The sequence below is a fragment of the Lycorma delicatula genome, chromosome 1 (genome assembly GCF_047948215.1).
Source record: "Lycorma delicatula isolate Av1 chromosome 1, ASM4794821v1, whole genome shotgun sequence".
Taxonomy (NCBI): Eukaryota; Metazoa; Arthropoda; class Insecta; order Hemiptera; family Fulgoridae; genus Lycorma; species Lycorma delicatula.
The window spans coordinates 330,285,876-330,310,168 of NC_134455.1; the positions used below are offsets into that span (position 1 = coordinate 330,285,876).

A 24,293-nucleotide genomic window follows, 5' to 3' on the forward strand; every position below is an offset into this window, starting at 1 on the left:
TATGTGACTGGACAGAGTTGAAATATTATGAATTATCAATGTCTAAAGAAGTGCTGCTATCTACAGCAGCTTTTATGTGTGTCATCCTCATATTCTGTATGTAGGTTGGATATCATGTAAATAAATTAAAAGATTTAAAAATGTGGGATAACACCAGGATGGTTAGTTATGACATTAGTAACATGTGTCCTGGCATACCCATAGATGAAATAATCAATATAATAAAAACAAATTAATACAGTATCCTGAAGACCCTTTATTTATTGATAATATTATCATTATTATTAGAAATATTTGCCAACAGAATTATTTTAAGTTTGATGACAAAGTTTATACTCAAGAAAATAACTTACCAATGGGCTCTCCATTGTCAGCCATCATATCTAATTTTTTTTACATAATTTTGAAATTAAAATTGTTTATAGCATTACTTATGTTCATGATACTTTACTTTGGACTAGGTATGCTGATTTTTGTGGTCTATAATCCCATTATATATAATGAACATTTAATCATTTTGAACAAGTTAAATTTTTACCATAAGGAATTGAAATTTACTTTTGAAATTGATAAAAATAGGAGAGAATAAATTACTTAGATGTTTGTATCAAAATAAATAATAGGAATAAAAATAATCAATTCATAACTTCAGTACATAGGAAACCCACAATCAAGAAAACCAACATACATGATATTCAAGTCTTCTGTGGTCATAAAAATGAATACATATATGAACATGGTTATAAGAGCTATCAATTACACAAAGTATGATGGAAATAATAATAAATAAAATAAAGAAATATATAATATATAACAAATTGCTAAATATAATAGTTAAAATGAATCTTTAGTAGATAATATATACAAAAAAACTAATGTCAAAAATTAACACTAATATATATTTAATACCAATAAATAACACACAGAAAATTGACAATGCATATTTAAAATATGTATATACTGATAATATTATTGAAAACATAACAAGGGTTTATGATAAAAATTTATTTAAACCTGCATACCAGACAAATACCATTTAATAAAACTTTTAAAAAATAATATACGTATTGCTTCATATGATTTACACAATTTATGTAGTATTTATAAAATAAAATGCAATGATTGCAACCATATTTATATAGGTAAAAGCACTAGATTCTTTAAAACTAGATTTGATGAACACTTAAGATATTATAAAAGTAGAAAATTGGGTTTCTCTAATGTTTCTGATCATTTTATTAATAATACGCATTCAATATCCGATTATTCATACAGATTTAGAAGTACTGGAAATTAAGAAATACAATATTAATACAAATAATAGGGTTTTTGACATTTAGAAAGATTTTACATTTTCAAATATAAAAGTAAATTTAATTTGATCAACCTACATACAGAATATGAGGATGACACACATAAAAGCTGCTGTAGATAGCAACACTTCTTTAGACATTGATAATTCATAATATTTCAACTCTGTACAATTACATAACTTTGGCTCGCTAGTCTACAAGAAGTTCTATTTTATTTTTATTATTAATTTTAATTTTGACTTTTAATTAAATTTTTTTATTAATTACTTCATACTTTGTATATATGCAATATTTAATTTTAATTTACAATTTAAAATTTTGAATATAAAAAAAAACTTATTTCTGTTTTGATTTAATTGGAAAAAGATCTTTTAACAATTTTAAATTTAATGTACAATTTTAATGTGTAATTTGCAACAAAAAAAAATAGAAAAATTATATAGCAGCTGATGATGCAAGGTACTCGTGAAAGCACTCTTGCTTGGATTATGGAATAAGCTAGGTGTCATCCTATTTTATTTTATTTTATTAATTCTGTACTTGGGTTGATTGGATTAATACAATTTGTATAGTGCAGAGGAATATGATTCCTGAAAGGATTGATTTTAGAAAAAAAATATATATATATATATGTGTGTATATATACAGAAAAAGGGACCACATCACAACAACTTTTTAAAATACACTTCTGTTGAACAGTAATATATTATATGAATAGGTACAGTTAAAGATAAACTACACAAATAATCCATTAAACTTTTCTGAGTATAAAAGTACATTCAAGAAATAAAAATAACTTGCTATGATGTTGACCAGAAGAGTGTTTAGAATGTATGTTAGTATTCTAATGACTAAAAATGTTTTAAAAAGTAAAAGAATGTCTGTTAGGCTTAAAAAGGTCTTAGTTTGTTATTGAAAATGTATTCTTTTAATACCATTTTCAGAACAGTTCACTTGTTCCAAAAGAAATCAGAATTATATATCTAGATTTCTTCGAATTCTATCCCTTGTATATTGAGGTTAATGTGTGTTGAGAATATTCTAATTTGTAGAATAAAATTATTATATTGAGTTAAAATTTTTTTTATTACTTTTATTGGTGCATTTCAGCCAATCTGGCATTCTTCTCATGTGGTGCTTCACTTTCATGGACTTCTCCTACATTACCACAACTGCAATCTGAACAGTCATGGCTTAAAGGAGTAGACAATGAGGTAGCATCTTTAATTGCATCATTCCTTATGTTGGGAGCAGCTGTTGGGCCAGTTGTTGCTGGCCTGCTTTTAAACAATGTTGGTCGAAAGAAGACACTTATTTCCTCAACTGCTCTTCATCTTTTTTCCTGGATTGTGCTTGGATTTGCAGCCTCTGCTGAAGTAATTTACTTAGCAAGGTTTATTCAAGGAGTTGCTGTGGCTATTGTCTTTACTGCTGTACCAATGTATGTTGGTGAAATAGCAGAGGTAATGATGATATTTTATGTTCATCTGTTTACATTTTTTTTATGAAAGTATTACAGGTCATTGTTTTTCTAAATATTTAAAGCATATTTAAAATCTTTATTTAAAAGAATAAAACAATTTAACAAAAAAAATATGTACATTGTGGAAAAGAAAAACAATCTAGTATTTTATTCTTTATAATATTTTAACATTTGGATACTAATATAATTATTCTAGTTGTAGTTTAATATGGTTTACACTGAAAATTTTCTTCTTTTTTTAAAAGAATGTTTGGATATATGTGTTTTTTTATGTGTGTGTCTAGTCATAAATAGTCTCTTGCAGTTTTGTTTTAAAAGAATATATATATATATATATATATATATATATATCATGCATTAATTAATCATTCTTGTATATACAATATATGCAAATACATTGATTCAATAAAAATAAAACTAGTAGTTTTGCTTCCCTATAATTTATAAACTAACTTAAAATCTAATCTATTCAAAATTTAATTTGGAATGTTGGAGCTGAGAATGCTGAGGTGTGTTTTGGTTAGTGTGATTGCAATGTTGGAATGAGTATTTTACTTTTAATGTCAGAAGAGAACGGAGAAATCACATTATCTAGTGTGTTATTTATGACTTGTTGTATGACACAGTAATAAAGTTGAACAGTGAACAGGAGTTCACCCGTCATCACACTCGCTGAGTTGGTGCGAGAAACCATGGTGTTCCAGAAATCATCAAAGGGGTTGCTGAAATCGGTCTACCTTCAACGTATGGCAAACGCGTAAGAATCTATGAATACCATTCAAGTACAACTGACATATTTTGAAACCTGAGTTAGTTATCAGTATTAAAAATTTTGCTAAAATTAGTGAAACCTATTTATTTATAATTTTTTTTTATTCCTTTAGATCTGTAATTAGTTGATTTATTTTAATGATAAACTGAATTTCCTGCTGGCACATCTTACAATTGAAGATTTCTAAATTATTCAGTCTGTCAATTATATTTGTATTAAAATGATGTTTAAACTATTCGGATACTTTAAACTTTATATCACTTTATAGTTACTTGTAAGTGAAATTTGAAGAACTGATCTGGAAGTGTACGAGGTGTTACCCAAAAGTTCGGGGAATTTTACCATAAAAATAAAATAGCTTACCATAACTTATAATTTCCACTGTCTCCTTCAAAGTAATCCCCTTGGGCATCAACACAATGATCCCAGCATTTTTCCCATGATTCCATGCATCCTTGGAAGTCTGCAGGTGTAAGTGTTCCAACCTTGTTCTGCGTTTCTTCCTGAACCTCCTCAATTGTGTTAAAACAACGGCCTTTCAATTGAAATTTTATTTTCGGAAAGAGGAAAAAGTCACACGGGGAAAGGTCAGGTGAATAGGGTGGGTGAGGAATCACTACCGTCTTTTTGGAAGCCAAGAAATTCCAAACGGCTAGCAATATGTGCGCCTTGTCATGGTGCAGAACCCAGCTGTTGTTACCCCACAGATCTGAACGTTTGCGCCTAATGCTTTCACGTAACCGCTTCAAAACTTCCCAATAGAACATCCCATTGACAGTTTGAGCAAATTCCTTATGGATAATGCCTTTGATGTCGAAAAAAACAATCGTCATGGACTTCACGTTGCTGCGAACTTGTCGTGCTTTTTTTGGTCGCTGTGAACTTGGTGACTTCCACTGCGACGACTGCTGCTTAATTTCAGGGTCATACCCGTACACCCATTTCTCATCATCGGTTAGGATGTTGGAGATGAAGTTAGGGTCATCTCTTGCTGAATTTTTCAATTCACTACAGACAGCTACGCGATTTTGTTTTTGGTTGCTGTTCAACAGTCTCTGTACGAATTTTGCAGCAATGCGTCTCATGTCCAAATTGTCCGACAAGATGCGTTGCACGGACCCATATGACATTTGTACGTTTGTACAAACATCATGGATTGTTTGTCTACGATCTGCAACAATAGCCTCTCGCACTTTCACGATGTTTTCCGGTGTTGCGCTTGTTGATGCTCTTCCTGAACGCTCATTGTCATCGACTGTCATTCGTCCATCTTTGAATCGTTTATACCACAAAAAAGTTTTACTTTTACCCATAGTATTGGTACCAAATTCTTCCACAAGCATGTGATTAGTTTCTGCACCAGTTTTTTAAGCATGAAGCAAAATTTGATGCAGGTTCTTTGCTCTTTAAAATCTGCCGTTTAGCACTTCGCCGAAGCAGTAAAACACAACCGCACGAAAGCCAACAATGCAGCATCTCACCTTTACAGCTGTTGGAACACTGATTCTCAAAGAGTACTTTTAGCCACATGTAACGGCAGCAGGTCGTACCAGCAATGGATTGCGCGCGAAATTCTAATTCCCCGAACTTTTGGGTAGCATCTCGTATAGTAAACAGAAATTATACATTAAACACTTCACTGAAAATAAATTCTTTTTTTTTAATATAATTCATTTACTTTTTACTGGTTATGAAGAACAGAAATCATCTTAGTTTTAATTGAGAAGATTTTAAGCTGTTTCCATACCAGTATTTTATTATGAACGCTGTGTACTGTTAATTATCCTATAGATCAGTTTAGAAATACAATTTTTGATCAGTTCCTAGTGATATTTGTAGATATTCTAACCCAGATATGTTTTTCTCCCATGTATAATTTGAAAGTTCTCTGTTATGGTTTATTAAATTTTAATTATTATTTCATGAAATAATTGTATACTGAAATTCAGATAACCATCTATTTTTTAAAAGATTTTAGTAATAATGTTACTTCAAACTGTTGATGTGCCTGCTGGATTGAAATGAGTTAAAGATTTACTTTTATAAGATATGATTTTCTTTAAACTTGTGTACACAGCATTATTCATTGGATTAAAAAGAAAAAATCAGTTGCTGATTTGTTGTCATAACTGATAGTAAAATCTAGGTTAAACATAAATAACAATATTAAAAATTTACCATGAAAGAATGCTGGGGTTTTTCTTATTTATTCAAAAGATTGCTTTAAACCAATTTGCAGTTTTTCAGTATTTTTGCATTAACTCTTTGCTCTTACCTTTACTAGTATTTTCCATTCCTTGCTCGTATTTTGTCATTTTTTGATTTTGCATGGTAAATGGAATTTTAGTTGTTAATTATTGTGAAAACGCAAATAGAAAAAGCAGCGCAGTACTTTAAAACTTATTGTACTTTATCCATTTATTGAACTATCTTTGATTCGTTTCATAAATATTTTTAATAGAACTGATCTGTTTAATAATAAATTGCTGTACTTTCTACGCTGCCTCACTTCTGTGTCTTTTTTAAAAAATTAAATAATAAGTATATAACTTTATAAAAACATGGTATCTTAATTAATTTAACTATACAAAATTCATTGCTGCATGATTGCAGCTATTCCTTCTCACAATCTTGTGTCCTGTCATTCCATGTCATTTTGTAATGAATTTTAATATATTTAATGTTATCAATTAGTTGGTATCTTAAATTTTGTTTACTATTTATGAAGTTTTTTTATCAGAATAAATTTAATTTATTACTGAATGGTAGATGATGAATCCATGCATTTTTGATACGATTGTAAGTTACATGTCATAAAAAATGGTTGTAGATAATATGGCATGAGACACCAGTCACTCCTGAAAATAGCAAAACTATTACCAGTAATAACAAGTATTGCATAGCAAGTTTATTAGGGAAATGAGGAATGAAGTAACAACTTCATGAATGAAAAAGATAACGGGAAACTTCCTATTGTCTTCTTTTTTGAGTTAAATGTACTGTTTTATACCAAACCCCCTGCAATCCAAGTGTGCAAGTGTATTCAGCCCTATAAGTGACATCTTCTGATTCTTTACAATAGAGTCAAGCTATTTAATGAACATCATTGCACTGCGAGAAAACAACTATTAAGTATGCTTCTTATTTAATAGATGCTTTACATGCAGTATATAATAAGACTGGCACATACAGTGTAAATCAAGAAATTAATGCACTACTTTCTGCAGAAAACAATTACATACTGATTCTGAACTTAAGGAAATGGAACAACTTAAGGAAATAAGGTCGGTAGGACTGAAAATATTTAACCTGATAAATTTATGAATTCAAATGAAATCATTAATTATTTTTTCCTTTTGCTGTTGCATACACTTTTTGGAAACTAATACTGAACTCAGTTATAGCATAAATACTAATTTCCATAATAATTATGTTGTAATCTAACTTAAGATTAAATTAACCTACAATTCTTAGTCATGATATACATAATTATTATTCTTTTAAAGTATAAAAATATATTTAACTCTTAGGAGTTAATATTAGAAGGAAAAAATTGTGTAGGCAGGCCACGTTTGGAATATGTAAAACAAATTGTTAGGGATGTAGGATGTAGAGGGTATACTGAAATGAAACGACTAGCACTAGATAGGGAATCTTGGAGAGCTGCATCAAACCAGTCAAATGACTGAAGACAAAAAAAAAAGGAGTTAATACAAAAAGTGTTTTACTTAGTTTAAATACTGCTTACCGCATTCTGTAATGAAATTAATCACCAGGCAGTCAGTATAGTTCTATGGTATTCATACAAAATGATTTTTCTGCACATCTATAATTAATAAAATTTTTATATTGAATTAGTTTATAAGCAAAATATTACTGGAATTTATATCTTCCTTTACAGTTTTGGTTAAACAAACAGTTTTAAATTAAACTGCAGTTTAATTGCACATAAAACAACAGTTTTGGCTAAACAAATTAGGATTAAAATTTTTATTCATTAATCAATACAAAGAACAAAAAGAACTATTCATTCCATGTGCCATGCATTTTCCTAATTTACTTCAAATTTTGTGGATTACATTTATTATATGAATTCAGCTAATTTTTATTAAATGTTGACTATTTATTTTTTATCAGTTTCTATTAATTTACTTATGCATTACTTTATGGAAATTAATAATAGACTGTGTGAAAGAAACTATTTTGTCTACCAACGTAGTGATACATTTTTTTCCGTGTGAAATGTTAATATAAAATTTCAAATACTGCAAGATATGCACGTTGAAAAAAAATACAATTTGCTTTATGTATTCAGTCCACAAAAAAATATATTGTTATAAAGCTTACTTTCTTGTTATGTCAGTGACCACATCTAATGACTGGTGCTTGGCGAGTTGCTGTATTTTTATATTTGTAATTTTTTACATTATAATTTGTGCCTCTTGGTTTATTAATCTTTATAATTTATATTTGCTTTTAGTTGTTCTGTTCAAGCTCATTTAACTCATTTTATTTATAAATTTATTGTATAAAATTTAAAAAGAAACCATTTTACTATTGGTTAACATTATTAGTCGCTTTTACTTTATGGTATCACATTTCTCACTGATCACTTCATTTTTATACATGAGTTCACGTAAATAATTTTTTTTTAAATGTTAGTGTAAATTATGTATGCCGCATCATGAATTTTCCTCTCATATTTAGTTTCCTAACATATTATAATTGTATCATAATTTTTTTTAATACTCTATCATATGTACATAGATATTGAATGCATGTTTTTATAATCATTCTGTGATTCAAGTTATTTAGAGGTTCAATCCACTTAGTTTTTTCAATATTGCCAATTCTGGAAGAATTTCTTTAACAGAAGAAGAAAAATCTGTTTTAAGCCAGTGGCAATCTGTTTTTTCTGGTTTAAAGGCAGTGTAATAGAGAAAAAAAATGTTTAGAAAATAAAAATTAGGTGAACTATTTTACTGCTGTAGAAGATACAAATTGTTTTGTTTATATTCTGTTATTGAGTACATTTTTCAACAGTCTTCAATTTATTGTCTGTCTATTATTTACTTTTTTTTTTGTTCTATATTCTACTCCATTTTATGTGAATGTTTGTTCTGGAAATTGTTATAGTCCAGTTAAAATAATGCATTTTGTAGGATTTAATGACTATCTGCCTATGCATTAAAGAAAAATTTCTGTTTTATAATTTTTGCATATGAAATTTTAGGTTGTTAATGCCATTATGTATTAATCCATTATACCATTTTTTAATTAATGCTATTATGCATTGTCTTAAAACTTATTATGTTGCAGCATACTGAACAAAGTAATCTCAAAACATATAATTGATAGGCATTGTATCAGCGTGAAAGATTTAAATATCATTGTTATAACTGTAGTATCGTGTACGTTGTAATTTCTATCTTAATTTCTCACTTTTTTTTCCTCTTGCTGATGTTACTCAGTAATCTGATTAAAAGGAACAAAAACCTAATGAAAGAAAGTACATATTTAAACATTAAAAATCCAGCAAGGGAAGTCTGAATTGAAACCAGGATATATGTCATTTTGTTAAGACATTTATTAAATTGTCTCGCTTAAATTTCATAAGAAATTTTCATATACAGAAATTATGTGTCTCTTAATAATTGTTGTTGTATGAGTACTCTTATTTAATTAAATAATATTTTGTACTTCAATGATATTGTGTGCTCGTAGTTGTAATATTTTTATGTACTGGAGAGTTCTTACAATTATTTGTTCCTTGTAGTTGCAAGACAGTTGTGCATGATAGTTGAATAAATATGATTCATAGAACTGTTTTTATATATTTTAATTTCTTTTTAATTTTATTGCATATCATTTAAAGAGTAAATTTACAAAAGTGTTTATTATTTCGGGATAGATGACTATAGAAAGTTATTTCTATTTAAAGTTAACAAATTTATTTAAAATCGTTTGTATTGCGTTAAAAACATTTTATATTGCTTTGTATTTTCTTCCTTCCATTATTATTTAATGATCTGTTATGTTCTTAATTTCATCAGCAGCAGACTTTCACAATGACTGGATTGATAATAGACATTATATGATGAGTGTCATAATTTTGACATTTAATTTAATTTTGAAACTACTACATATAATTTGATTGTACATGGTAGTTATGTTCTTTATTACTGTTTTTGTTTACCTTTTTATACACCCTCCCCTGAGTCGGACCTGCAGTCCAAAGGAGTGTCCTTTAACTCTAACGGACCTTTCTACCCACCAGCTGAACATCCAGCAAGGCAGGTCGGCCCGCTGGTTGGATTTTTAACTTTATGCCTGCCTGTAACTCCCAGCGAGGAGAATCCAGATCATGTTCTTTAGTATTACATAGGCTTTATTTAACAGCCAATAGAAGCTTTATAAAAGATCAAAGCAGCATTCAGGCTAATAAATATATACATTTTTTAAAATAAAAATTGAATTGATAAATGCAATTTAAAAAAATATTTAGTTTATTAATGTCATTTAACTGATAATATATGCTTTATGTTGCGTCATTACTTTTTTTATTTTTAAGAACAATTTTTTTATGTCTTTTATGAAATTTGATAAATAAAATGCTAATACCTGAGAATGTTGAATTTTTTCACTAATGCTTTCCCTGAAATATATTAACATTTTTATGTCATGTTCATTTTTTACATTTTATCTCCAACATACATCTTGGTCTCAAAATATGAAAATATTGTATCATAAGATCTTGTTAAGCAAAATAGATTTTTTATGTATGATTAAAACTCACTTTAAATTCAAGGAAGAGAGAACTGTTAACACTCATGTACCAAACTGGAGGCAACCTCCATGTTCTTGTGAGTACCTTCCATGGCTACTAGTGAGTACAATCCGCATCAATATCTTCCTTCATATTTATTTAGTAAACTTTTGTAAATGAAGTACTTATTCAAACCCTGATTATGTTCACTGCTTGGAATCATATATACAACTAAAGTACTTTTGTATTTGGCTGTTGGGAAGAGTTGTTTCTGCAGTCACTTGGAAAAGTGAGGAATCAGAAACATGCATATCTTTAATACCTAAATAGACTTTTTTTTAGCAAAACATATCCACAGAGCCATTCATTAAAATAAACTTATATATTGTTATTGAAATATTCAATTGTTAAATAGTTTTATAGGTTCAAAAAAAAGAATGTAATTTTATATAATTTACACCATAAAGAAAATTAGTTTAAAAACAAAGTTTATAATTCAAGTAGTTTCCAAATACGTTGGAATCCGGAAGGGGAATCCTTACAAAAGCACTTTTACTGAAATACAGATTTTAAAACTAAATTTATTTTAACTGAAATAAATTAATCCTATGTTATTAAAAATTTCTGTATTTATTTAAAAGTAGATTTTTTTATTATTTTTGTTAAAGGCTAATGTTTTAATAATAAAAAATAAAGCGTTTTAAGTTACAAAAGAAAAAATCAGATTATTGACCTACTAAAAATGAATTCCTCTTATTAAAGTAAATAAGTCATCGAGTGCTTTCAAACAAATGTTTGAATTATTGCAACTATTATTAGTTACTTTTATACTGTTACTTATGCCTTGACTTAGCTGTATATAATTTATGAATAGTATTAGACTTACTTAGTTTTGATAATAACAGAAAGGTGAGGTTGACTGAGTAAAAATTGTTAGATTGTTGTAACATAGAAAATTAACTTACATTTTAAAATAGAGAACAAGAATTTTACTTTAGGATGTTATCATCTCTTAATATTTTTGTCTGACCAGAGAACTATGCGTGCTGCATTGGCCTCTTCATCTGAAGTATTTCTTGCTCTTGGGTATATGCTGGAGTATTCTATTGGTCCATATGTTGGATACACTATACTGATATTTGTCTCCAGTATTATGCCTTTGGTGACTTTTATCTTATTCTTCTGCATACCAGAATCTCCGCATTTCATGTTGGCCAAGGGAAATAAAAACAAGGCTATGAAAGACCTGCGGTGGCTGCGAGGAAACGTATCTGTTACAGCTGCTAAGAGAGAAATTGCAATGATTCAGGTGAAAACAAAAACTTATTTCTGTCATATATGTAACATTTCTTGTTTATTTTTAAAAAATATATATATATATATATATTATATATATATATATATATAAAGGTTTTTATATTACAAATGACCATCATTTCATCCATAAGTAAAACTTTGTCCTGAATTCAAGTCACATTAAAACTCTGCACTCATTGAAAATGATACTTGTGTTTGTGTTATTGTAGCTTTACATTAAAAAGTAAATAAATAATAATGATGGAAATCTTACTGTTTCTGTGCAAACATTCAATTAAATTACTACTAATGGGTAGAGAAATATAGGTTTTTAGTTATTTTCTGAAAATGCCAAATTTAAAAATCTACAAAACGATAATAAGCTAAGATAAGCATTAAACTTTTTTTTAAGCATATTCAATTTTTATTCCAGCATTGCAGTTTTATATGTACAGAACATTTTGCATGAGAAAAATCAAATCATATTAATCAACTTAATCAACTGGAGAGAATTATTGTACTAATATCATTCGTAGGTGTCCTGTTCATATTTTTAAAATTTCAACCAAAATAGTCCACATTTCAAGAGTGAATATCCTATAAACAACAATGTACAAAATACAGGTAAATTGGTCAGTAACTACCTTATTTGTTGTCAGTTTTCTTTAATAATTTCTGCTGTAGTAGCAAAATTCTTATTTAAGAAATCAGATGCTGTAACATGTTGTTAATGCAAGATTACATTTTTGGTAGAGGCAAGTACAATTGTCAACACATTGTTGTTGAGGCTGACCGGTGGTAAAAAAAGACAGCTATTTTTAATGGAATTTTTACATATTTTATAATAATTATTATTTTATAATACTATTATTATTGTATATACTGTATATTTTCATCACTAGCTTTCATCACTTTATTATTTTGGAAATACTAGAATCAAAAATTTTCCTGTGACTAAATCTTAAAACAATGCCATGCTTATCATGAAATGCATTAAAACGTAAAAAATATGTTTTTTTTTTTTTTTTTTTAAACAAAGCACTATTGCACTGATTTTAAAATGGCAGTGGTTTAAAAATCATTTGATTAGATTGAAATTTTGTTAGATCATAAATGGTAATTTAATAAATATGTATTTCACGTTTCAGATTCTTATCTCAACCTGTTTTTCTTTGTTATCATTTGAAATTCACATTTCCAAATCTGCCAAAAAAAAAACCAAGATTTTTTTCTTTTCATACTAATGGTGGTTTAACTAAGGATGGTAAACAGAAGTTATGTTACTGATTACACACAAATAATTGTAGATTCAACCAATGTTTTGATTTTTATTTATTAAGAAACACTATGTCTACTTGGGAAAAACTGCCATTATGAATGATATATCATTCAAAGTATAAACTCTTTCACCCTGTTTAGTTGATAATAACAAACACAAAACAATATTGTTTTCTCATTAGCAGTAGATCCTGATTTGTATTTCTTCATCCCATTCAATATTTCTTCTAACTCTTTAGTTTCTCCCTATCAGAAGAATGTAATCATCACTGAATATGTTTATATCTTTTCTCCTTGGAAGTTATTCTAATCTCAGTTTTTTGTGTTTTTTGAGGAGGGCTTTCAATTCCTGAATTGCATTTTTCTATAATAAAGTTGAAAAGCAATGGGACACAGGTTACACTATTATCTCACTCCTGATTGAATCAGCTACCTTTCTTCATCTTGTGTTCTTATAACTACTGTTAGATTTTTTTTTACAGATTATAGGTAATTTTTCTTTCCCTGAAATAAGTCCAAATGTTGATAATATTTTAATGATTTTATTCCATTCTTTACTTATTTATTGAAATTCTTTCTATCTGTGGATGTATAAGATATAAGTGTAGGAGCTTTATTCTTCTTAAGCCTGCTTTCTAAAATTAATCTGAGAGCTCTGAATGGTTTCCCTTATTTATGTAATATATGTAGATAGAGATGTATGTGTAACTTAGATAGGTGTAACAACTTAAGTTATTTCTGAAACCTGACTGACTGTTATAATAAAAAAATCTCTAATTTCTTTACTAATGTGTATTTTTTTAAAATCTTTAATCCAAGTCTTTAATTTATATCTTGTATTCTGTTCACCGGTTAATTATCATTGTAAGAATATTTGATGAATGAAATGTTAAATTAATGTTATATTACCTAATGTTATGTTAACTAATATTATATTACATTTGAAGAAGAGACAACTGCAAAAATGATAAGGGTTATTTTTTTTAATATTTGAGTTTTGAAATGGAAAGTGTGTCTGCTGCTAAGTAGAAGATGCTACAGTTGTCTGTTTTGCAAAAAAACAAATGATAGTCTTCAAGTTATGGCCAATTTTTATTTTGCTGTACATTACAAGATGATGGTCACTGACTTACACTACAACAGGGATGTGAGTCAGTCAGAGGTTGGCAGCGCTGCATATTTCAGCCAGCTGGTTGTAGGATTCTGTGTTGTCAACAAATGTCTCTAAAAACTGTTGTTTGTTCCAATGAGTAATTTTGTTTATTTTTATTATTTATATTAAAAGTTAGCGTAAATTATTCCTAATAATGTTAAGTGATGAAGAAAGCTGTGAAAATGGATCAGTTGAAAGTGATTGTGCAGCTTCTCTTTAAACTTCAAAAAAAAAAAAAAAAAGTTGTTTTGGTCAGTTGTCTGAAGTAATGAAAAAACTAAGTTTAGCCACACATTAAACGACAGTGATTGCAACTGCAAACATTTGAAGTGCTTTAAATATATACAAGAGGTTAGTAGTAAAGAGAATAAATTGTAGTAAAGTAAATAGTATTAAAGAGAAGAAACCATGTAAAGAGAAGAAATGAATGGTTCCTTACTTAGCAGTTGATTAGTGTTCATGAAATTAGAAAAGGAAGCTAATTTCTGTGAAAACACATACACTTACAAGGTAAGAATAAAAACTGATGTTTATCAATTTGAAAAGGTTCCAATTTGTTGACCTTTTTATCTTTGTATGGGATTACTGCAAAATGTGTTTGAACCATACAGAAAGCACTCAAAACTAGGGTTCCAGAAGATTTAAGAGGACATTATGACCATAAGCATTATAGGATGCCTGAAGAAAAGACCCAAACAGTGATTGATCATATTAAATCATTTAAAGGGAAATCAAGCCCTTCAGAAGACAAAAAGCTTACCTTTTGAACATCTGAATGTTAAAAATTATATGAATTGTACAAAAATTTATAGTTGTAAAAATCAGGTTTCACTTCAGTTTTATCGGAACATTTTTAATTTTAAATTCAACATTAGCCTCGGGTATTCTCATAGTGATACCTGCAGCATGTGTGCTAAGTACCAAGTAGAATTAAAGGTAACTTGAAGTTAAATGATTGTTCGTTCAGTGTAAAATGTTGAGAAATTGAAAATTTTACAGGAAATAGAAATGAAGGAAACGGAAAATCGGATGGACCTCAGAAAGGTGAGAATGTTTTATCAAAGAAAGAAAAAAAGATAGAATGATAAGCATGAAATGTAAAGATACCAAAGCACTTACTATAGATCTTCGAAAAAACTTAAATCTGCTTAATCTATTCACAAATGATGATTATTACAGGAGACAGCTGTCGTTCTATCTTTCTAACATAAACAGTTTGTCAACAAGTTGATCTGGTTTTTATTGTTATACTCAAATAGAAAGTAAAAAAGGAGCAAATGAAATCATTTCAATGTTACAAAACTACATACATACTAAACTTAGCCCAGATGTAAATAGGTTGTACATTTTTTGTGATTAGTGTAGTGGTCAAAATAAGAAAATATTTAAAAAACTTGATTTTATCAAATTAATTTTTCCAATAAGAGGACACTCATATCTAGAGTGTAATCGAAATATGTCCTTAATTAATCAGAAGTACCCAGTAGATACTCCTAAGGACTGGATATTGGTGATAAAAAGTTCCTGGATGATATGTTTTCCATTCGAAATAATTGAAACAGATTTAGCTTTTTTCCATCAGTGGACTTCATTTTTTCAAGAATTCTACTCTTAAGATGTACCCATAAGAGAAATACATAACAGTAGACTTGTAGAGAAAAAGGCAAGTTTTAATGGCTATTGGACGTACAAGCCATTACGTTCCAAGACACAACTTCAAACACTGTTCAATGGAACAATACCCCTTTACAATGGATCATTCTCTACCTCCACAAACCCGTGAAGGTAACAAGTATAAACTTTTTTTTTATAAGTGTAATATTAAACTTTTAATATAAATAAATAATTACTCACTTTTAAACACTAAAATTACAGTTTTATGTGTAAGATAAACGAAAAATTACAACAGTTAACATTAGAGACCCAACCTAAACTAATTTAACCTAATAGTTTATTTTTAGATTATGAAATATTACTAGATTCTAAGAAAAAAAATTAGATAAATTTGAAGCAGTGGACCAGAAAGAAGAACTTACTTTGAAAAGTCTACCTCACTATAAAAACAGAATGAAGTAGCTTAGATGTTTATATGGGACCCTAATCCTTCCTGATTTTTTTTTTGTAGTATTAACATATATGTATTATAAAGGAAGTTTTACTTCCTTTTTAAAACATTGTTTTAAAATATAATAAATTTCAAAGTTTTAATAAAAAAACACTCTTACATAGTATGACTAATTACTTAGTATCACAGAAACTGCTGTAATGAAAAACTAGAATAAAGTGACCCTCATCTTTTTTGCATTTGACTCTTTATTTGGGTAATGATACATAATATCTGCATTAATCTGTATGTTGTCATTTTTGATTGCAGTAATGTTTTATGGACATTATGTAATTCAATCTTTGAGCCTTTTGATCATTTTGTGTGAGAATTTTTATGTTGCTTTTTTTCAGGCATCTCTTGAACAAGGTTTGCATTCTGGTCAGCAATCTAAGTTTCAAGAACTAATTGGTAGCCCAGGATGTGTGAAAGCTCTCTACTTATCTTGTGGTTTGATGTTGTTACAACAGTTCAGTGGTATTAATGTTGTACTGTTCTATGCTCAGCCAATTTTTATGAAGACTGGTGCATCGTTGTCTCCTAGTGTATCTGCTATGATTGTAGGAGCTGTACAGTTAATTTCAGCTTGCATCACTCCCGCACTTGTCAAACGATTTGGATTTAAGACTCCACTTGCCTTTTCTGCTTTAGGGATGTGCCTTGCTCAGGTATAATTTTTATTTTTCTAGATTTTTTTACAGAATAAGAAAATACTTTTTTCAGTTGATTATTTTTCTTAACTAAGCAATTCAGTTATTTTTTTTTTTTAGAAGCTGTATTTATACATAATGTTGGTTCAAAATTCTATAATGTAGAACAGACATTCCTGTTATGGCTGAAATTATAGCCCTTATAATCTTCCTCTTCTATTAATATAAATTGTATAAAACACAGCATATAATCAAATAGTACTGATATACAGGTAAGATAACACTGTAATCTAGACATATATCGTTGCAAAACAGCCTAAGTTAAAAATATTAAATATAGCAAAAATATTTACATAAAAGAGTCCGGAAAATTAAGGAGAAATTTAATTAACAGAGATTATTTATTCTGGTTAGAAAACCTTGTAGTCATATACTTATATTAAAATGAAAAGTGTTTTCAAACTAGCATTAGAAGTAATCTCAATTTAATTTTTTAATTACTTCTAAAAATTTAATCGATGCCTTTTTATAACTTAATTTAAATTGTCCAGGGGTAGAAAATGTATATGTAGTAGAAATCATGTTGGCCCAATGTAGAAGCCAAATCATATCTACCATGTGTCATGGTAGACATGGTATTGCTATATTTCTGTATAGGTGTGCACTTATAGGTTTTCCAGTACCAAAATGTTTGATTTTGTGTTATAGTAGATAAAAAGAATATGGTCCACAACCACAGTTGGCTACATGTCAGCTGGCTACATATCAGTTTTATGAAAAATGCACATTCATTTCTCATTTTGATGTTTACATTGATAAGAAGAAAAACTTGTCTTTTCATGTCAAATGTTTTATTTTTTTGTGAATCAGATTTTCAGCGACTTATTTTGTCACTGTTTGCCTCTGGATAAAAAAAAATAGAACCACTTTCTTCTGGTCTGATTTTAATAATTTACAGCAGTGTCCTTCATCACACATCATATAAGAAAGTGATAATATGTTAAAACATAGGCCAGACTTAAAGTTAAAACAAATTTTATGTGAAAAAATTTTTTATTTCTCCCAGAGAAACCGTTCCAGGATGGCATTCCGGGACCAGTGCAACTCTGCTTCTGTAAAAATGAAGGAATCATCAGTCAACAAAAATACAAACGTAAATTATTAAAAATGTATTACAGTTGTATTTATAAAAATGATTATTTTGAACAAGATTTGACTAGAATTGGTAAGACAAGGTAGATAATTATGTATGTAGGTATTCTGTTGATAATTCTGCTTGTTCATCATGCTTAAAACTCAGTAGATTCAATTTATAGTTCTTATACTTCTGTAGAAATAAAAAAAAATTATGAAAGTGATATATTCTACTTTTACTAATATTTTTAATAAAGAATTAGGAAACATACATTCTAATTATGAAATATTGCTTTTGTATGAATAAAACTGATGCCATTACAAAGTTTTGTAAAAAATGGTGAACATCATATGACCAAACCTTGGCAGGTATGATTTATTAAAAGTGTTCATACTTCTGGAAAAGTTCAAAAATTAATGATGAAGCATTGAAAAATATCCATTTCACTTATTACTTCAGAAATTATAATCAGAATTATTTTATCTATTTTGTTGAAACAAGATTGACAAGAATGTTGCAAATGTAGTGAACATAATATGATCAAAATTTAGTAGGTCACTTGCCGCTGTATTTGCTTAGCGGCAAGTGGGGTGACACTCAAAACTACTTGTCACATTGTGTCATACTGATATGATCAGAAGGAGAGACAGTCTTTAAATGCTCTCTTGGAGTTATGTCCATTATTATATAGTAAAGAATATAAACAAAAAATATGAAAAAATAATTTGGTAATAAAAAATGGAAAAATTTCACAAAGCGCTATTTATAATATGAAAGTTGCTAAATAACCAAAGAACATTAACCTCACATTACAAAGAAACTTAATGACTGGATGTGGTCAAGCAGTATAACCATATTATAGAAATAAACAAAACATTTCTTGTGTTCAGATTATTTTGCATACTACTGAGTATATATCAGAATGGAAATAATAATGATGTCATTATAAATTATAATATTATAGAACAGTCTTCACTAGTGAAGTTCTTAGCTATAATGATTGATAATTACCTCTATTGGAATAACCAAGACTATTTATATTTGCAAAAAATAAGCTCAAATGTTTAAGAGTGATGGGGATAAATTAATAAGAGCAGTTTATCGCAAATCGATAATTTTTCATATTCAATATTCAGAATTTGAGGATAATCATCAAAACAGATTCTTAAAATAGTTTTCAGGCTACAAAAAATGTATAGCTTAAACATTTTTTTAATTTTTTAAGTAGTCAGTTCATAAAGTGGTTTGATTCATTCTTTATTCCTTTCTGTTATTTGTTAATATATCTCAGTTTATATACAAACAAAACTTATATTTCAAAGCAGTGAGTAAAATAGGTCGAATGGGAATTTTATCATTCAGGTTTTAAACTTAAATTACATGCTACAATATAGAAAAGCAAAATGTAAAATAAAGAACTTTCTAAAATATTGATGAAAAAAAGTGTTTCTGTATAAAACTCTTTTACACTGAAGTAAATGAAAAAACGAGATCTTTTATCGTAAAAGATCTAAAATTAATTCATCTTAGATCAGACAGATTTTAAAAGAAATTTAGTCAGTCACAATTGTAGGTACTGGAATAGAAAAATTAGGCAGATAGGTTTGTGGAATTCCATAAACAAAATTATTTGAATGTAGGTTATCCAGCATAGGGCTAAAGTCCATAGAGAAATTACCTTTGACAGTAGCATCTGTTACAATAAAAAAATTTAGGCTAAAGCAGTTTTTAATCAAAAATTTTTTTATTCCATTAAAAAATTCCTTCCTCTAACTATTCACTAGTAGTTACTTATAAGTTTACATTAGATTTAAATTTAACTTTTAACTCACTTTATAAGTAAAAAAAAAAAACCATAACAGAGAGCATACTTACAATATCTTCTTAAAATTCTAATACCTTCTTGTGTTATTGTTATAGGGAATCCTTGGTATGTACTTTTTCTTTGAAGATCTTAAATATGATATGCAGTTTTGGGGATGGCTTCCAGTGACCAGTCTTATGTTATATATACATGTGTATTGCCTTGGTAAGTTAATGTACTCTACTAATAGTTAATGTAAAATTACAATTGGATTATAAGTGATTATAAAACTTACGCGGTTATTGAAAGTAATTGGTTTATACAAAAGACAGTAGTGGTGAAAAACTTAAGACTGCAGAAGAGTTAACAGGTTAACAATTTCATATAATGTTCATTTAGTTTTTTTATATTTCAAAGCAATGAGTAAAATAGGTTGAATGAAAATTTTATCATGCAGGTTTTAAACTTAAATTACATGCTACAGTATAGAAAAGCAAAGTGTAAAATAAAGAATTTTCTAAAATATTGATGAGGTGATTCTGTACAAAATTCTCTTTTACACTGAAGTAAATGAAAAAACAAAATAAGATGTAAATTAAAGGAAGCACTTGAGTTTGAGTTATGACTTTAAAATTAAGAGTTAAAAAAAACTGAATTATTTTACATTATTTCATTAAGAACTCATTTAAACAGAAGAAAAATTACATTTACATGTGCAGAAAACTGAGAGAAAATAGGTTTTTCATTTAATTTTTGGTCCATGCAACTTCTGAGCACTATAAAATCTACAAAAAAAATTATGTAAAATATCTATTTAATATATGTTAAAAAATAGACTTATCTGTACCGTCAACAAATTTCAGCTAATTTACATTATTATTTCAGTGAGTGTGTGTTAAAAAATAAAATAAAATAATTATTATTATTGTTGTCATTTTTATCAATATATAGTAATTGTATCAAAGTACTCTTGACAGCAGTAAAAAATTTAATAACAAAATGAAAAAAATTTGACCATTTAAATAAAACTTGAAAAGAAAGAATAGAATTAATTAAATCAAAAATTATTTAAAAACAGTAAATTGTGGTGGTTTATTCATTCATAAAGAAAATGCAGTCACTTTACACTGATAATAATGCTATTAATTACTGCTTTTATACACCCAGTATTCTTTTTTAATATTACTCTATTTTTTTGCATAAAATAATTTACTTCCTTTACAACTGATAATTTCTATTTAATGCATTTTAGTGTAATAGTTATCTTTATATGATTATGTAATAATAATATAATATATATATATATATATATTATATATCATAATATATATAATATATATATGTAATCATATATATTTTTTTAATAATGAAGTCTGTTCAGAAAATAACCGAAACTTATTTTTTTAATCTTTATTATTAATTTGACAGATTATTGATCCTTGTCTCCTTCAAGGTACTCCCTTCCCCTGTTCACACACTTTTTCCAGCTGTTCACACACTTTGCAAAGCAGTCCTGGAAAGCTTCATTTGAAATGGCCTTTAAGGTTTGTGATGAATTTCAGTAGTCTCAAAATGGGCTCTTTCATCACTAATTCTAATTTCGGAAATAATAAAAAATCACAGAGAACCAGGTCTGGCAAATAGAGAGGCTGAGGGAGGATAGTCATCTGATTTTTGGCACAAAACTGACAAATTGACAAAGCTGAGTATGCAGGCGTATTATCGTGGTGAAGGAAATATGAGTCATCTCACCGCAACTCTGGTCTCTTTATGCGGGTATTTTCACGTAACTGTTGTAAAATGCCTGGTTCTCTGTTTCACATTGAGGCAAGAATTCAAAATGCACAATTCCATTAAAATTGAAAAAACAGGGAGCATCACTTTGACATTGGATCAAGACTGGTGTACTTTCTTGGGGCGTGGAGATCCTTTGCCAATCCACTGTTTTGATTGAACTTTTGTCTCAATGTTGTAGCCGTAAACCCAGCATTTGTCTACCGTTATGATCCTTTGCATGAATGTTTCATCGTCATCATTGGCTTGTTCAAGAAGTTGCCAGACAAATGTACACTCTATATTCTTTCTGTTGTTCGGTCATCAAATGAGGAACAAACTTTGATGCATGTTCCATTTTCAGTCAAAATGACATGGCGTGATCCAATTGAGATGCTAACCTCCTCTGTAAGTTCTCTGACAGTCAATCAGCGATTTGCATGCATTAGAGCATTGATTTTCTGAACGTGGGTGTCATCAGTTGAAGTTGAAAGCCTTCTTGGTCGAGGGTCATCTTCAATTAACTGACGAACACTTTTAAATTATGAAAACCATTTGTAACATTGCATACAGTCCAGAGCATCATCTCTGTGAGCTTGTTTCAAAAGTTGAAGTGTTTCTGCGAAAGTTTTCTCCAGTTTTACATAAAATTTATGTTGTATCACTCCCAAAAATCGCACAGTACAAAAGTTGCTACTACCACTTAAAACACATTGCACTCAAAATAACAATAAAATGAAAACTAAACAAGATATCAGCAATCCAAGAACATGTAGATATAGAGGAGGTTATGCAGAATACATTGCTGCCTAGTGACTTGCATAGCAAGTCACTAAATATCTCCATTGGCACGTAATTAAAAATTTTCGGTTATTTTTTGAACAGATCTTATATATGTATATACTACCAGTTGATTGTGTAGATGTAACATTACAATTTTACATGTACAAATTTTGATTCATTTTATTTCAGAAATTTAATATTTAGTTAATGTTAATATGAAAAATTAGTTCACATAGGATATTGCTTGCTTTTAATATGATTATCACAAACTCGGTATCTAAACAAAAATTATGCAAATCAATAATATTTATAGAATTTGTTTCCCATCACTCATCTTTAAAAAACTCAATAGTATAACCAAAAACTGCTACATATGATAGGAGTGTCATTTGATTTTTCACAAAATTTGTAGTACTGATCAGACAATAAAGCAGCTCAGCTCTTTCTTGCACAAAAATGAGTTTATTCTATTACTCCTGAATGATTTATAAGTGACTTTCAGCACTATTGGTTATCACTAACTATTACAAAAATTTAAACATCTGGGATTTAACTGTTAGACAAATTTTATGATGGCATGACTGCAAGACAGATAAAATTAAAATGTCCAGTAACGTATACTTCAGCATTTAAAAGAAGACTTGATATTTTAAAAGCAGAAACATATTTTATATTGAGGAAGTGTTTTTCTATTTGTAATTTTTAATTTTTTAATTGTATAAAAAAACATATACATAACAGTTTCTTTAAACGCTCACTGTCACCAAAATAATAGTTTGAAATTTGATAAGGCTAAAGGTAAAAATCTATATTTTAACAAACTTTAATAACATATTACAGGATATATATATATATATATATATATATATATATATACACACATATATATACACACACAAAGATCATTACATAATTAGACAAATAGCTGTACAGCAAAAATGATTTATTAAATACAATTTTTTTGTCTACTTTTCCACGTAATTCCCACCAACTTTTCTGCACTTTTGTCATCTTTTTATGAGTCTTCTTATCCCCTCAGCAAAGAATTCTTTACCTTGAACTCGAAACCAGTTTTGCACTTTTTCTTTACCTCTTTATTGTCATTGAACTTGATGCCATGCAAAGCTTCTTTCATTGGACCAAACAGATAAAAATTTGAAGGGAAAAGGTCAGGGCTGTAAGGAAGATGAGGAGGAGATCCCAACCCACTTTGCCAATAGTTTCCAGCATCAGTTGTGCCGTATGAGGTTGAACATTGTTTTGAAGAAAAGCACAACTTTCCTCTGCCATCCCAGACATTTCCTCTTCAATGAGGGCTTGACTTTGTTCTCAATCATGGCTGCGTAGTATAGGCTGTTGGTAATGCCATGCTTCTCCAAATAATCACAGAAAATCAGACTATGGGCACTCCATGACCTTACCAGCCCATGGTTGCGTTTTGAATTTCTTATGGACAGGTGATTCAGGGTGTTTCCACTGCATGCTTTGATGCTTAAAATTATGTTCCATGTATAATCACAGGTTAATATCCTGTCCAAATTTGTATAATCTTCATTAGTGAAACGATTTTTTAATTCAGTGTAAATACGAAATCTCTTGGCTTTGTGGTGAATGGTAAGTTCTCTGAGAACCCACCTTGCACAATTCTTACAGTAGTAGTTCAATTTGTTTTGAATGATAGAATGAGTTGTGCCAATACTTAATCGACATTTTTCTGCAATTTGTTCAACTTTAAGTTGTTGGTCTTCTTGGATAAGTGAATTAATATGATAATCTAATGATGAGGTCGACACTGTTACCAGATGCCCAACGTGGTGCTCATCGGTTACGCTCTTGCAGCCACTTAAACCTTTCCACCCACACATAAAAATTTGCATGGTTCGTGTAACTACTGCCATATTGTTTGTTCATTTGATAGAATATTTCTGACAGTTGTACACTTTCTGAAAGTAAAAATCGAATCACAGAATGCTATTCTTCAAA

General features: G+C 28.7%; 1 protein-coding gene across 3 annotated transcripts in view; it reads left to right on the forward strand.

The window, feature by feature from the left end:
• LOC142334251 (facilitated trehalose transporter Tret1-like) overlaps positions 1 to 24,293 on the forward strand; it is a 220,480-nt gene that overhangs the window by 181,939 nt on the left and 14,248 nt on the right. For all 3 annotated transcript variants that reach the window (XM_075382125.1, XM_075382127.1, XM_075382126.1), the window contains exons 4-7: positions 2,424 to 2,776; positions 11,368 to 11,643; positions 16,519 to 16,833; positions 19,871 to 19,979. In XM_075382125.1, coding sequence (XP_075238240.1) covers positions 2,424 to 2,776; positions 11,368 to 11,643; positions 16,519 to 16,833; positions 19,871 to 19,979 — 1,053 coding nt within the window. The remainder of the gene's footprint in view (positions 1 to 2,423; positions 2,777 to 11,367; positions 11,644 to 16,518; positions 16,834 to 19,870; positions 19,980 to 24,293) is intronic.